Below are 14,308 nucleotides of genomic sequence, written 5' to 3' on the forward strand. Positions count from 1 at the left end.
GTGTGGGTGCGGCTCCTCGAGCCCAGCTGGGGTCGCTGGGCCGCTGCCCTCCACCGCCGCCGCCCCCGCCGCTCGCCGCCGCCGCCGCCGCCGCCACTCGGGCGCCAGGGCTGCTTTGTTTACCACCTGTCAGAAGGAGAAGGTGAGGAGCAGACAGGAGGTGCGAGGGCTGGCAGGGACGCGCCCACCACCCTCCCACCCCGAGCCCGGTACCTCCTTTGCTTCCCCTAGGGTCCGTGCCGCCCCCCGGGCGCCGCTCCATGACCTGTACTTGGCCTGGTGGACGCACGGCCGCCCGCGACGCGTTGGGAGCGCTCGGGAGCGCTCACCTGGTGGCCAGCCGGGGCCTGGACGTGGCTGAAGCCGGCCGGTCCCGTGCTCAGCGCCCCAACCAGCGCAGTGACCTACCTGGCAGCCGCCAAGGTGTCCTGGCCCTTGGAGCCAGCGCGCACTCTTGGCCTCTCCCTGCCTCAGCCGCTGCCTCTCTTTCCACCCAGGGGATGTTGTTATTCCAGTGTCAGAGGGGAAAGTCAGGGCCCAGAGAAGTTAAAGGCCCCACCTGAGCTCTGACAACTAAAAATGGGGTGCAAAACCGGAATCCAGGTTTACCGAGGTGTACTGCAGCCTCCAGCAGAGCTTTCCACATCTTACGTGGAAAGTCTCTCAGTCGTGTCTGACTCTTCGTGATCCCATGGACTGTAGCCCGCCAGGCTCCTCTGTCCATGGGTTCTCCAGGCAAGAATACTGGAATGGGTTGCCATGGCCTCCTCCAGGGGATCTTCCCCACCCAGGAATCGAACCCGTGTCTCCTGAGACTCCTACATGGGCAGGCGGATTCTTGACCACTGAGCCACCTGGGAAGTCCCTTCCACATCGTAGACACTCAGTCAATCTGCACTGAATGTTTCCCTACTGGGGAACTGGAAGAATATGGTGGCCTGAGCAGTGGGGGCACCCTGGGAGTCTTTGGGAGCCCTGGGAGGTGTCAGGGCCCTGAGCATGATAGGGTTGGGGGACCCCAAAAGTAGGGAAGGGCAGGTCTCCTGGAGAGTGGAGGGGCAGTAGGAGCCTGGACTTGAGGAAGCTTTGAAGGCATAGGGTGTGTGTTGGGGCGGGGACACTAGCCAATGAGAGGGGAGTAATGAGGCTCCTCCTAGGTTTGAAATGGGGCAAGAGTGTCTGGAGACAAAGCCCCCAAGATGGAAGCCCATGGGCAGAGTGCTACTCTAGTGACAGGAGGAATGGGGAGGGGTGAGAGAAGGCCTGTGGCCACCACTTTGTGGAGGAAGAAACAGGCAAAAGATGTGAACACAAACTTTACCAAAGAACATATACAGATGGCAAATAAGCATGTGAACCCTGCTTAATATGATTAGTCTTTAGGTAATACAAGTTAAAATCATGGCAAAATGCCACTACACACATATTAGCATGGCCAAAGTTAATTAAATGTCTGACCATACCAACTGTATGTGAAGTTGTCCAGGAAATGGAACTCTCATATACTGCTTCCAGGTTCAATACTTGTTCAGGGAACTAAGATGCCCCGTGGGGCAAGAAAAAAAATCGAGCACCCCTCTTAGCTGTAGCCATTCCTGAAAATAATCCTTTTGCCCCTTTTAGCATCACTTGGTTCATGGATGTAGGTCAGTCCCTCTAACAACCCCACCCAATTCTTATTAATTTAAGCAAATCTTTCTTTTCTTTAGGAGATTGTGGGTTAATTGACATAAAATTTGATAGGTTTTGAACCTGTGACAAAACCAGTTTCAATTTGCTCAACATGCAGCAAGTCAAATGATGAGACACCAAGATCTGCAGCAGAGAAAGGAAAGTGCCTCCCAAAAGGCACAGGGCTTGAGATATTTATGAAATAAAGAAGCAGAGTTGTCTTTGACCCAGGAAAAAGTGATTAGAGGTAGGGAAAAGGTGACCTAACAGGTGTTCTGTGCAGGTGTATGAGTTTTATGCTGCTTCAGGGGATGCATGTGCAAAAATGGAGGTGCACCATGATCTGAAGGTGGACCATGTGATGTGCAAAGGTTATTCATCATACCCCTGTGCAGGCCCAGTTTGGGGTTGGCTAACCAATCTTAGCCAGTTTGAACTGGACAAGATCTAACTCCAAGTTCCTGAAAAACAACACAAAGCCCTCATTATTATAGCAACCCATATGTCAGAGGTGTGGTGACACCTATAGATAATAGGGAGTGGTGAAGGAGTCAAAAAATAATTAAGGCAAGTTTGGTCAGTGAAGGCAGGTTACAAAGCAGAGCGATCTTTAACAAGCTGTTCCCAAATCTGCAGTTCTGTAAGACAAGCTCAAGAATCTCTGTCACCAGGACAGAAACATTGACCCTATGGGGCACAGTTTCAAAGTGTTTACATCTGTGAGACTATCACTACACTCAAGACAGGGAACATAATCCTCACTGCCAAATGTTTTCTCCTGCCCCGTGTGACTCTTCTTTCCTTACTGCTGTCCTCCCACCCCGACACTGATATACTTTCTTGCACTGTGTATCAGTTTGCACTTTACTTGTTGTTGTTCAATTGTTCAGTCATGTCCAACTCTTTGTGACCCCATGGACTGCAGCATGCCAGGCTTCCCTGTCCTTTACCATCTCCCAGAGCTTGCTCAAACCCATGTCCATTGAGTGGGTGATGCCATCCAACCATTTCATCCTCTGTCATCCCCTCCTCCTCCTGCCTTCTATCTTTCCCAGCATCAGGGTCTTTTGTTTTTGGGAGGCACTTTCCTTTCTCTGCTGCAGATCTTGGTGTCTCATCATTTGACTTGCTGCATGTTGAGCAAATTGAAACTGGTTTTGTCACAGGTTCAAAACCTATCAAATTTTATGTCAATTAACCCACAATCTCCTAAAGAAAAGAAAGATTTGCTTAAATTAATAAGAATTGGGTGGGGTTGTTAGAGGGACTGACCTACATCCATGAACCAAGTGATGCTAAAAGGGGCAAAAGGATTATTTTCAGGAATGGCTACAGCTAAGAGGGGTGCTCGATTTTTTTTCTTGCCCCACGGGGCATCTTAGTTCCCTGAACAAGTATTGAACCTGGAAGCAGTATATGAGAGTTCCATTTCCTGGACAACTTCACATACAGTTGGTATGGTCAGACATTTAATTAACTTTGGCCATGCTAATATGTGTGTAGTGGCATTTTGCCATGATTTTAACTTGTATTACCTAAAGACTAATCATATTAAGCAGGGTTCACATGCTTATTTGCCATCTGTATATGTTCTTTGGTAAAGTTTGTGTTCACATCTTTTGCCTGTTTCTTCCTCCACAAAGTGGTGGCCACAGGCCTTCTCTCACCCCTCCCCATTCCTCCTGTCACTAGAGTAGCACTCTGCCCATGGGCTTCCATCTTGGGGGCTTTGTCTCCAGACACTCTTGCCCCATTTCAAACCTAGGAGGAGCCTCATTACTCCCCTCTCATTGGCTAGTGTCCCCGCCCCAACACACACCCTATGCCTTCAAAGCTTCCTCAAGTCCAGGCTCCTACTGCCCCTCCACTCTCCAGGAGACCTGCCCTTCCCTACTTTTGGGGTCCCCCAACCCTATCATGCTCAGGGCCCTGACACCTCCCAGGGCTCCCAAAGACTCCCAGGGTGCCCCCACTGCTCAGGCCACCATATTCTTCCAGTTCCCCAGTAGGGAAACATTCAGTGCAGATTGACTGAGTGTCTACGATGTGGAAGGGACTTCCCAGGTGGCTCAGTGGTCAAGAATCCGCCTGCCCATGTAGGAGTCTCAGGAGACACGGGTTCGATTCCTGGGTGGGGAAGATCCCCTGGAGGAGGCCATGGCAACCCATTCCAGTATTCTTGCCTGGAGAACCCATGGACAGAGGAGCCTGGCGGGCTACAGTCCATGGGATCACGAAGAGTCAGACACGACTGAGAGACTTTCCACGTAAGATGTGGAAAGCTCTGCTGGAGGCTGCAGTACACCTCGGTAAACCTGGATTCCGGTTTTGCACCCCATTTTTAGTTGTCAGAGCTCAGGTGGGGCCTTTAACTTCTCTGGGCCCTGACTTTCCCCTCTGACACTGGAATAACAACATCCCCTGGGTGGAAAGAGGCAGCGGCTGAGGCAGGGAGAGGCCAAGAGTGCGCGCTGGCTCCAAGGGCCAGGACACCTTGGCGGCTGCCAGGTAGGTCACTGCGCTGGTTGGGGCGCTGAGCACGGGACCGGCCGGCTTCAGCCACGTCCAGGCCCCGGCTGGCCACCAGGTGAGCGCTCCCGAGCGCTCCCAACGCGTCGCGGGCGGCCGTGCGTCCACCAGGCCAAGTACAGGTCATGGAGCGGCGCCCGGGGGGCGGCACGGACCCTAGGGGAAGCAAAGGAGGTACCGGGCTCGGGGTGGGAGGGTGGTGGGCGCGTCCCTGCCAGCCCTCGCACCTCCTGTCTGCTCCTCACCTTCTCCTTCTGACAGGTGGTAAACAAAGCAGCCCTGGCGCCCGAGTGGCGGCGGCGGCGGCGGCGGCGGCGAGCGGCGGGGGCGGCGGCGGTGGAGGGCAGCGGCCCAGCGACCCCAGCTGGGCTCGAGGAGCCGCACCCACACCCACACCCACACCTGCGCCGCGGAGCGGCGCACCAGACCCCGGGACTCCAAGGAGTCTCGGGGGAGGTGTGCTGGAGGGGTCTGCCCAGGGTCACTGGGGACACCTGGGCACTGGGCGGGGGGAGGCGGGGGTCTGGTGGATTGTGGGAGGTTAGGCTGGAGCCTCTGGGGATAGGTGGAGGGGCCATCTGGGGCTACATGGACCAGCAGGGCTACCTAGGACATCTAGAGGGGAATCGGGGGTGCCTGGGCCACAGGGAGCAGACCGTGTTCTGCTGGGACATCTGGGAGAATCGTGGTCCTTCTGGATATTGGGGGGAAGAGTTTGGAATCTGGGGTTGTGTCGGGGGGGGGGCCGTCAGAAACCTCGAGATATTCCCAGGGTGTTAGGAGGTGTCCAGGAGTGCTGGAGTTAAATAGCTCTCCGGCGATATCGTGGGAGCAGGCGGGGGTCCACGGGCATTCCCGTGATAGTCGGGGGTCCAGGGAGGTGAAAGGCACAGTCGGTGACCTTCGGGACTATGAAAAAGGAGTGGTCTCGGGGATCTTGAGGGGGATTCTAGGTCTTTGATCGTAGGGGCCCGTGAGGGTTCGCTGAGACTCAGGGTGGACCCTGATCTGTTCTTTTCACTCGCGCAGGCGGTGGCGGTCCCCAGCCCGAGGATGCCAGCGCCAGACAGTTCCTGGCGCGGCTGAAAGCTCGCCCCCTGGCGGCCCGAGCTGCGGCCGACGTGGCGGCGCTGGTACGCAGGGCCGGCGCCACCTTGCGCCTGCGCCCCAAGGAGGGTGCGTGATGGGGCGTGGCCTTCCGGGGGCGTGGTCGGAGTGCAGCCTGGTTCCGAGGGGGCGGGCCCAGGATTGTTAGTTACTCCCCTTGGTGGGACCAATGAGTGTGAGTAGGGAGGCCCGGGCTCGGCTGTGATTTGAGCGTGCTGGGGTTAGACTAGAATATTCCTCTAGGAAGTTACATCAGTCCGTTCAGTCGCTCAGTCATGTCCGACTCTGCGATCCCATGAATCGCAGCACGCCAGTCCTCCCTGTCCATCCCCAACTCCCGGAGTTACATAGAAGGGGTTATTGCAGAAGGTGAATGCTGCAAGATTAGCTGTTGGTGCGGAGTTTGATCTTTACTTTCTTCAGAAGGGTTTAAAGTGGCATTTTTGAGGAGGCCAGGCCTGGAGAGGTTTGGGGGCGGCCATTTGGCTGAGGGGCGGGCCTGGAATATCAGTCAAGGGGGTGGAGTCTATAAACGCACTGGGGCAGCGGCTCGAATTGTCAGGAATAGGTTGAGGTTTTATAGGCTAATTAGAGAGCAAGGCCTTATATCTTCACCAGCTGGAATCCTGGAGAAGCACCGTGTAGGGTGGGCCTAAGGGTTTAATATGAGAGGTAGGATCTGCATGTAGGAAAGTTTGGGGAATACTAGAATAGCTATTGTCAGGGTTATTAGTTAAGAAGGTGCAATCAGGATAGTTATTCATGTGGGCGGAGCCTAGTTAAATGAATGAGCAAGTCTGTGCATCCTAAAGGGACGGAAATGAGATGAGGCTAGAATATTAATTCAATAGACAGGTCCTCGTTTCTTTATAGTACCCTTCCGACTGCCTTTTTCATCCCCCAGCCATTAGCATGCTGTATTCTGCCGAGATAGAGGTCACAGACAATCGCCTTCCTAATGCCAATTTCGTGGAACAGCGTCCACAGGTACTACCTTGTCCTCCTAATCAAGGCCACCTGCCTCAGGACTGGCAATGTATGTACACTTGTGTCCTTACTCCAGCATCGTCGGTCAGAGACCATGGGTATACGTACCGCGCCGCCCCAAGTGACCCAGGGTAAAGCTCATCCTCCTTTGAAGTCACCCCAGGCCTCTGGTCAGTTCTCTGTTGAACTCATTCGCAGTTCCGCCGGCTTTGGCTTCACATTAAGTGGAGGCCGAGATGCAGGTGGGGATGCTCCGCTGGCAGTGCGCCGGCTGCTGAAGGATGGACCAGCTCAGCGCTGTGGTCGCTTGCAGGTGAACCAAAAGGCACCCTCCATTCGATGGTGCCAGCCCTGTCCTCTCCCGTTGGTGTGCTCTCCATTTTGACCTTCCTACAACACCCCTTGCCTTGCACTCCTTCAGGCCGGCGACCTCGTGCTTCACATCAATGGAGAGTCAACTCAGGGCCTCACTCATGTTGAGGTCGTGGATCGGATTCGTAGAGGTGGCCCCCGGCTTTGCCTCGTGCTAAGCAGGCCTCCTGAAACCCACCCTGGCAAGCCTGAGGTGGTAGGAAGGCCCCAGAAAGAAGATGGTGGGTTTCCTAGGGGAGAAGGGTCAGGGATCTGTGAGGGGAAGAAGAGGGTCACAGAGTGGAGAGGCTGGGGACCTCGTTAGAAGGGTTTGGTAGTCTCAACCAGGAGGATCGGGGCTCGGTGTCTGAGGGTCATGGTATTTTCAAAAGGGGAGGGGAAGACCGGGGTCCCAGGGTAGGAGTAAGGGTGGATTTCAGAGCGAAGGGTTTTGAGGTACTGGGAGAGAAGAGAAAAGATGGTGTTAGGGGTAAAAATGGGTGGTCAGAAGGAAGAGTTGTGGTCCTCAGATGGGAAGGCAGAGTAGGTCTACGCGGAGAGGGGATGGGATAGGGAACCAGAGGGTAGGGAGACTAGTCCCGAAAGACGAGAGATCCATTAGGGTAAGGGCTGGGAGTTGAGGATGATGGGATGAGCAAGGAGAGAGTCTGGGATCCTAGATGGGAGGGTTTGACTGCATTTGGGGGTTGTGGGAATTGATTTCTGAGAGGAGTGTTCTGGATCCAGGAAAGGAGGGGAAAGGAAGCATCAGGTCTTGAGGTGTGGCCCCATTCCCGGAGTGCATGTCCATGCCTTTGTCTAAGTACCAGGGTCTTTGTCTTTTGCAGTCCTTAGAGTCTGCAGGCCACCCTCGGCCAAAGAGCTCCATCCCCATTGCCCACCCTATCGCCCAATCTTATCCGCAGTCCTGCCATCCCCAGATCGCATTCCAGATCCTGGGGAGCCAGAGATGACGAAGACTCGCAGCGCCAGCACTTCCTCCCCACTTCAGCATCCACGACCCCATACGACCCCCCAAAACCGGGGCAGCCAGGAGCCTCGCCTAGAAGGGGCGGCCGACGGCCCCGCGGTTCTTGCTGCAGAGCGCCGCACGGAGGACCCCAACGACCAAACTCCGGATTCTCCCGGACCCTGGCTGACGCCCAGCGAGGAACGGCTCTCGCGGGCCCTAGGGGTCCCGGGGGCCGAGCAGCTCGCCCTGGAGATGGCAACCGGAAGGCGGAGGCACTGAGCGTGCAGCAGAAGGTTCACTTGGCATTCCCCAACCTACATCTGGCGTGCTGCCCCCGCCGCTCACTTAGCATCACTGGGAGAACTTCCTTGGTCTTGTTCCCCACCCCCCCACCCCCCGCATCTTGCTTCGCAGTCGACCCGCCCGCGCTCCCCTCGTGGCGTCAGTGGTATGGCCCTTCCCAACCGGCCAGCCCGGCGCTTCTTGTTTCGGGGCCGGGGAGGTAATAAAATGGTTCAATCCAGTCTTGACTTGTCAGGTGCTCCAGGCCAGGTGGGGATCCCAAGTCCCACACGTGAAGGAGGGGGAGGGTCGATCTGGTTTCGAGGAGGGCCTCTTCAAGCAACCTTTGGCAAGCTTACTTCGCGCTGTTTCTTTCATGCCTCTAAAGAGCTCTTTGCTTCTGCCGGCGCGCATTGGACCCACTCCGTTCCCACTTTGCCAACTCCTGGTTCTTTCCCCATTCATTCATTTCACTTTTTTGGAGGTGTACAGGGCTCACAGCTAATTATTGCGCATGGCGTGGGGAATGCAGAGGTGGGCCTGTTGTGGCAAGAGTGCACCAGTTTACCCTCAACCCCGGCGGGCCGGGAATCGTCCAGACCCTCAAGTGCACTAGATAGCAAAGTTAGAACCTAGCGGCTTCCTTCGCCGAGAGCCTGCGGTCACTCACTTCCGGCCTGGTCGGCCAGCTTTCGCTGGCTGTAGACTGCCACCCTCAAGGCACTGGCTGGGGCCCCGGAGCCCCCTTCGGGGCGGAGCCAGGAAGGTGTGAGTCAGCAGGCTGGGCTAAAAACGGCTGTTAGAAACTTTGGGCCGCGCCCCCCTCTTCCACAGATGGTGACGAACTGCAGCCGGGCTTGTGTGCACACGCTACACGCTGGGCGTTCCCAGTCCTGGAAGAGGCCAGAGTTTCCTCCGTCCTGGGAACAGAGCCCCAAAGCCCGGTCTTATATGGCGAGCTGGGCTCTGATGTAGCCCCAGTGCCAGGGCTTACTGAGATCAGCAATGTCCAGTCACCTCCGTGGTCACCACACTCACGACACTTGGCCCTATCCCCCCAACGAAGGAAGCTGTGGTCTGGAGGGAATGAACAACTCTCACCTCTATGGGGAGGGGCTGGAGAGGTGGGAGGAAGTAAAGGACCCTCGTGGGAGTGTCCAGGGCGGCGCTGGAGAAGAAAGAGGGACTGTAAAACTAGGCTGGGAGTTGGGGTATAAAGAGGTGAAGAGGTGAACCCTTGAATGATTAGTGCTGTAGCAATTGTGGGAGAGTGCACTGGGGCTTCTAGCTGACCCTTACTCAGCTTGATAGAAGGTGTGGCTCTAGGGAAGTCAGGGAAGGACTTCAGAGCCTTAGTCACACCCAGGAGTCTTAACAATAGTAACCCCAACCACCATTTACTTGGTTTTATCCTGGCTACCGGCTTTACTGGCACTATTTCCACTTAGTTACACATTGACTCAACAATCCTGATGCGTCCATTTCACAGAGCAGAGAAATGAATCCCAGTGAGTATAAATAGCGTAAGTTGAGGATTGAAGCAAGATTTAATCTTGCCCAATTCTTTGACAAGTATTAACTGAACCCCAACTGTTTACCTTGCACTGTGATAGGCACTGATGAAATGTTGGAGGGATGAAACATAGATTTCTATCCTTGTGTATCTAATGTAGTGGAGGGGGGTAGATTGATGTCAGAAAAGACACAGGAGATGAATAAAAGAATTTCAGAGAGAAGTGAGAGTTATGAAGATAGCAAAAGGTTATGGTGGGGGAGGTAATGATGGTGGGCTGCTGACCTCTTTGAAGACATAGTATTTGATCTGGGACCTGAGTGACCGGAAGCTAGATGTTTGAAGGGGCGGGGTGGGAGTGGGGGTGGGGAGGAGAAGGGCATTGAAAGCAGTGGGAGAAACAAGTTCAAAGACTCTGATGTGGAAGAGAGTTTGTTCTGTTCTAGAAACTCAGGCATGGCCTCACATAGTTGGAAAGCACACACTCAGCCCTGGGAAAGGTATGCTTCATGCCTTCCACTATCCAATCTCTTTCAGCCACCTGGACTGAGGACAGCCCCTTACTTGGTTTTGTGGGACCCAAGGTTCAGGGGGGAAAGCAGGCAGGCCCTTGAGTTGAACCATCCTGGCCTTTCAGCCATGGCTCTCCTCACCTCAAACGAGAATGAAACCAACACCCACTCTGGAGAGAGTGTGCCAGAGGAGCACACCTTGGGGGAGATCCTGATTCCATTACCAGGTGCAGGTCTCAGACGCAGAAATTGAGACTGAGTCAGGAGAAATTACTTGCTCAGGATAACTCACTCTTCAAATGTCATCAGCCTTTTCACCCAGTCTGGCACCCAGGAGCCTTCCCCTCATTGTGCCAAGCTCACGGCAATAAACAAAACTGTGCTCCTTCCGCATTCTTCATCTAAGACCGGGCTGACAGCCCCTCTACTTAGAACCAGGAAACAGAAGCCCAACACTTGGGGCCAGGACCTCCCTAGAATTGCAGAACAGAAACAGACTCTGGGCTCTGACACTGTTAATAACATCCACTCTTCATTTATGGAGCAGCATGATGCTCAGCAGGCTTTGTTCTCTCTCAACCTGGCAAGGTCTCATCCCCATCTAAGGGGTTTATTCCATGATCCACCATCTTTTATCCACAGTCCTGAAATCCAAAAAGCTTTGGAAACCAACAGATTTCCCACAAGTTGGGCACCATTTGGTTACAAAACTTGACCTGACTTAACCAGGAACAATTTTTTGGTCCTGTCTTATCCCACTTACTGTGAAGGCTGAGGAAATATTAAGATGTGTATGTTGCTTTTTTTTTTTTTTAATGAGGCAGTCTCAGATCCCGCTGAGAGTGTTCAATAACACCTTGTATGCATTGGGAAAATTTTCCAAAATCTGAATTATTCCGAATTCTGTAAATATACCTGAGTTTAACCTTGGCCTGGGCAGTTTTTACAGCTAAGGAAACTGAGGCATTCCCTCCCAAAGCCAGATCTCCACGGTTCTGAGGCAGTCCCAGGCGCATTGGTATTCTAAAAGCGTGAAGGGTCTCTCTATTGCAACACAGTTCTGGTTCGCAGAACTGCCAAACCGCAGAACTGCCAAACTGGCGCCCCTGAAGACTGGGCGCCTCAGGGGCTGAGAGCCCGGCAGGGAGAATCCTTGGCGGGCGGGGCGAGGGGGCTTCCGGGGCGGTGGCCACCTGGCCCGACCCGCTTAAGCCCCGCCCGCTTCTGCTCTGCGCGGTGATTCACTCCCTCCTTCGCCCCGGGGGCCCCCTTCCCGGCCAGACGGCTGGCAAGACAGCTGGGTGTGCAGCGTCCTCGAAAACACGAGCCAGCGAGCAGGTCTTTTGCGCCTCTTGGGACTCGGGTCCACACCATGGCGGATTCCGAGCGCCTCACGGCTCCCGGCTGCTGGGCCGCCTGCACCAGCTTCTCGCGCACCCGAAAGGGATTTCTTCTGTTTGCTGAGATTGTGAGCGTCCCGGGACTGGCGGGTGGGCAAGGGCGGGGTGGGGTGGCAGCAGCACGCGGAGCGGGCAGCTCCGGGGGAGGCAGGCGCACGGCTGGGGGCTCTCGGCAGTGGGGCGCCAAGTGGGTGGGTTGATGGCGGAGGCCCGAAACCAGGGGCGCACGCAGGGCCAAATCAGTGAGGTCTTGGAGAAGGTGGTCAGGAGCTGCTGGCCCACGCGGTCAGGCAAGAGGCCCACAGGGCGTATGGCGGGCCCGGTGGAGAGAGACCCAGTAGACTCATCGGTGGACTCCTCGAAGGTGTCCCCAGGTCCTGGGTGTTGGGGGGACATCCCGTGGCAGGGCGTGGCGCGGCCTGGGCACAGGCAGGCGGGCTGGCAGAGGGCCCAGGGGCGGGACCTGTTGGGGTGGGGCCCCGCGAGCTCTTGTCCCGCAGGGTAGGGTGACTAGCTCTCCCCCAGTTCTTCCTAGCCCCTCTGTGGTGGGGCGGAAGGTCTTTAGCTATCTGGGTCGCTCAGGAGCCTCGGTTTCCCGTACTCCTCAAAGTGGGCGCCTCCTTTGAGTCCTTTGTAAAAGGTGCAGCGCCTTTAATGGAGCCCTGCCCCTCTGGTGTTACTCTCACCGATTTCCACAGAGGTTGCTGGGGGAACTGCATGTCGCGCCCTGTCAAAGCCCTGAAGCTGGTACCCTGAGTGCTATAGGCAATACTCCCCAGAGGGCATCCTAGAAGGAAAAAGATGGGAAACCGAGGCACCCAACTTTACCTATTAGCTGGGTGATTGTGATAAGTCACTTCACATCTCTGTGCCTCACTTTCCTCATGTATAAAAAATAAAGGTACTAGTAATAGTACCCAGTTCACTAGGTTATTGTGATGATTGAGTGAATTAATACTTGTGCAGCTCTTAGAACAACATTTGGAACACAGTGTGTACACACTAAGAGTTTAGCTATTGCTATTTGTCATTTTCCCAGTCCTGAGTTTGAGATGACCCCCCGCCCCCCCCCCCCCAATTGAAACCATTCCCCTCAGCCCTGGGAGTTGACTGAGGCCCCCTTTTACATGTCCTTCCAGATACTATGCCTGGTGATTCTGATCTGCTTTAGCACCTCGACATCAGGGTACTCTTTCTTGTCGGTGATAGAGATGATCTTTGCCGCCATCTTTTTTGTTGTCTACATGTGTGACCTGCACACCAAGATACAGATCATCAACTGGCCTTGGAGTGTGAGAAAGGGGCCACAATGGCAGGGCTAGGGAGGGATACAGGAAGTTGTGATTGTGGGGGGCAATTCTGAATGCTGACTTCGCTCTTCTCCCTACACCTCACAGGATTTCTTCCGAACCCTTGTAGCGGCCATTCTCTACCTGATCACCTCCATTGTGGTGCTCGTTGAGAGAGGAAACGGCTCCAAAATCGCTGCAGGGGTAAAGGCTGTGGAGTCAGCTTCTAAGCACAGAGAGAAGGGTTTGAGGATCCTGGGGCTCTTTCTGCCTCTGCTTCTGCCAGAAAGTGTGTGACTCACAGTAGGTTACATTTGTCCTCAGGGCCTGCAGGGAAGTCAAACTGAGGCCCTGGTTTTCTTCCCCAAATCATCATTTGCTGTAAAGAGCCATCCCTTGTCTGACACAAGGATTTTTGTGAGAAGCACATAGAGGTGGAAGCACAAAGCACTATCACTGTCAATACATTAGACTAAACCATCTGCTAGAGCTTTGTTTCAATGCACAGTATGAATGCCATCCCCTATATGTGGGGCCTGGCTTCCCTGGTGGCTCAGTAGTAAAGAATCCGCCTGCAGTGCAGAAGACCTATGTTCAGTCGCTGGGTCGGGAAGATCCCCTGGAGAAGGGAATGGCAACCCACTCCAGTATTCTTGCCTGGGAAATCCCATGGATAGAGTCGGACATGACTGAGGAACTAAACAACAACAACATATATGGGGCCACTGTGTCGCTGTACTGTGTTGAGATGTACTAGGAAGAAGGAGGGTGGGGTAGAATCCAGTCTCTGGTCTTTCCCCAGGGCTCTCTGGGATCCCCACCTGCAGCTTTAACCATAATCCCTGCATGGGCTAGTCACTGGAGGTGGTGGATACAAGGAGATAGGAGGCTGGGTAGGCTGACCAGTCTAATCTACGTGCCCTCACTCCCATCCCTAGGCGCTGGGCCTATGCGCTGCAGGCCTCTTTGGCTATGATGCCTACATTACCTTCCCCTTGCGGCAGCAGAGACATACAGCAGCCCCTACTGGTAAGTGTGTGGGTGTGTTGGGGGTGTTGCTAAGGGGGCTGAGAAGAAGATGGGTTTTCCCAAGGGGCATGAATGCCAACTCTGTCTCTTGTTGGTACTTAAGGCTTTAGTGCCAATAAGTACCATAAGTTTCAGTATTCTTATCTGTAAAACAGGCATATGGATCCAACCAATGCTTTCTCTCTTTTCCTCTTGCAGATCCTGCAGATGGCCCGGTGTAGGTGAACTCTCTTCATTTCTCTCAGCAGTCTGCAAATAACACCTCTATTGAAATAATTCCTCCCCACCCCTATAACACTCCCAGTCAACTCCCAGCTCCCTATTGAGGTAAAAGTGCCTTTGTCATGGAATTTTTCTTCCAGCCTGCCAATCAACCCTCCTGGGTATGGCTACCTTTATGGGTGTGCCTAGGGCCCCCTTCTGCAGTATCCAAACAGAGACATCAGTTCTGCCTGGACAATGTCCCACCTAAGTCACACAGAAGAGGGTACCTCATATTTCAGACTCCAGGCTCCATGTTGTAACCCACTCTAAATAACCTCCTCAGTGTGTGTAGGGGGTGGGGGTGTTCTGTGGAGCAATAAATAAATACTATGCAGATTATTAGAACATATGATAGTGAATAAATTAATCCTTTGATTAAATGTAGATAAATTTCAAGCATC

The 14,308-nt window shown here is 54.2% G+C and overlaps 2 protein-coding genes across 11 annotated transcripts; both read left to right on the forward strand.

Moving 5' to 3' along the window:
- The first annotated feature begins 4,199 nt into the window (after window positions 1-4,199).
- On the forward strand, window positions 4,200-8,141 carry LOC133243312 (PDZ domain-containing protein MAGIX-like). 10 transcript variants are annotated; one of them, XM_061410083.1, is made up of 6 exons: window positions 4,215-4,374; window positions 5,230-5,376; window positions 6,212-6,294; window positions 6,371-6,607; window positions 6,716-6,887; window positions 7,587-8,141. In XM_061410083.1, the coding sequence occupies exons 1-6, from the start codon at window positions 4,326-4,328 to the stop codon at window positions 7,895-7,897; spliced, it is 999 nt and encodes a 332-aa protein (XP_061266067.1). In that variant the 5' UTR covers window positions 4,215-4,325; the 3' UTR covers window positions 7,898-8,141. The 10 variants fall into 10 exon arrangements, with proteins under 10 accessions (XP_061266071.1, XP_061266067.1, XP_061266065.1 ...); XM_061410081.1 differs by having other exon boundaries at window positions 4,216-4,374; window positions 7,494-8,141; XM_061410082.1 differs by having other exon boundaries at window positions 4,216-4,374; window positions 7,572-8,141.
- Window positions 8,142-11,126: 2,985 nt separating this feature from the next.
- PLP2 (proteolipid protein 2) lies at window positions 11,127-14,254 on the forward strand. Its single transcript, XM_061410093.1, has 5 exons — window positions 11,127-11,393; window positions 12,465-12,617; window positions 12,723-12,818; window positions 13,553-13,643; window positions 13,842-14,254. The coding sequence occupies exons 1-5, from the start codon at window positions 11,298-11,300 to the stop codon at window positions 13,862-13,864; spliced, it is 459 nt and encodes a 152-aa protein (XP_061266077.1). The 5' UTR covers window positions 11,127-11,297; the 3' UTR covers window positions 13,865-14,254.
- The last annotated feature ends 54 nt before the right edge of the window (window positions 14,255-14,308 follow it).

The sequence above is a fragment of the Bos javanicus genome, chromosome X (genome assembly GCF_032452875.1).
Source record: "Bos javanicus breed banteng chromosome X, ARS-OSU_banteng_1.0, whole genome shotgun sequence".
NCBI classification, from domain to species: Eukaryota; Metazoa; Chordata; class Mammalia; order Artiodactyla; family Bovidae; genus Bos; species Bos javanicus.

What these genes read in the sequence shown, in the direction of transcription:
- LOC133243312 (XM_061410081.1), top strand. Translation starts at nt 4,326, where the DNA reads ATGGAGCGGCGCCCGGGGGGCGGCACGGACCCTAGGGGAAGCAAAGGA. An exon ending in GCGCCTGCGCCCCAAGGAGG is followed by an intron (nt 5,377 to 6,211) that starts GTGCGTGATGGG and finishes TTCATCCCCCAG; the next exon opens with CCATTAGCATGCTGTATTCT. An exon ending in AGCGCTGTGGTCGCTTGCAG is followed by an intron (nt 6,608 to 6,715) that starts GTGAACCAAAAG and finishes GCACTCCTTCAG; the next exon opens with GCCGGCGACCTCGTGCTTCA.
- PLP2 (XM_061410093.1), top strand. Translation starts at nt 11,298, where the DNA reads ATGGCGGATTCCGAGCGCCTCACGGCTCCCGGCTGCTGGGCCGCCTGC. An exon ending in TTCTTCTGTTTGCTGAGATT is followed by an intron (nt 11,394 to 12,464) that starts GTGAGCGTCCCG and finishes ATGTCCTTCCAG; the next exon opens with ATACTATGCCTGGTGATTCT. An exon ending in TCATCAACTGGCCTTGGAGT is followed by an intron (nt 12,618 to 12,722) that starts GTGAGAAAGGGG and finishes TACACCTCACAG; the next exon opens with GATTTCTTCCGAACCCTTGT.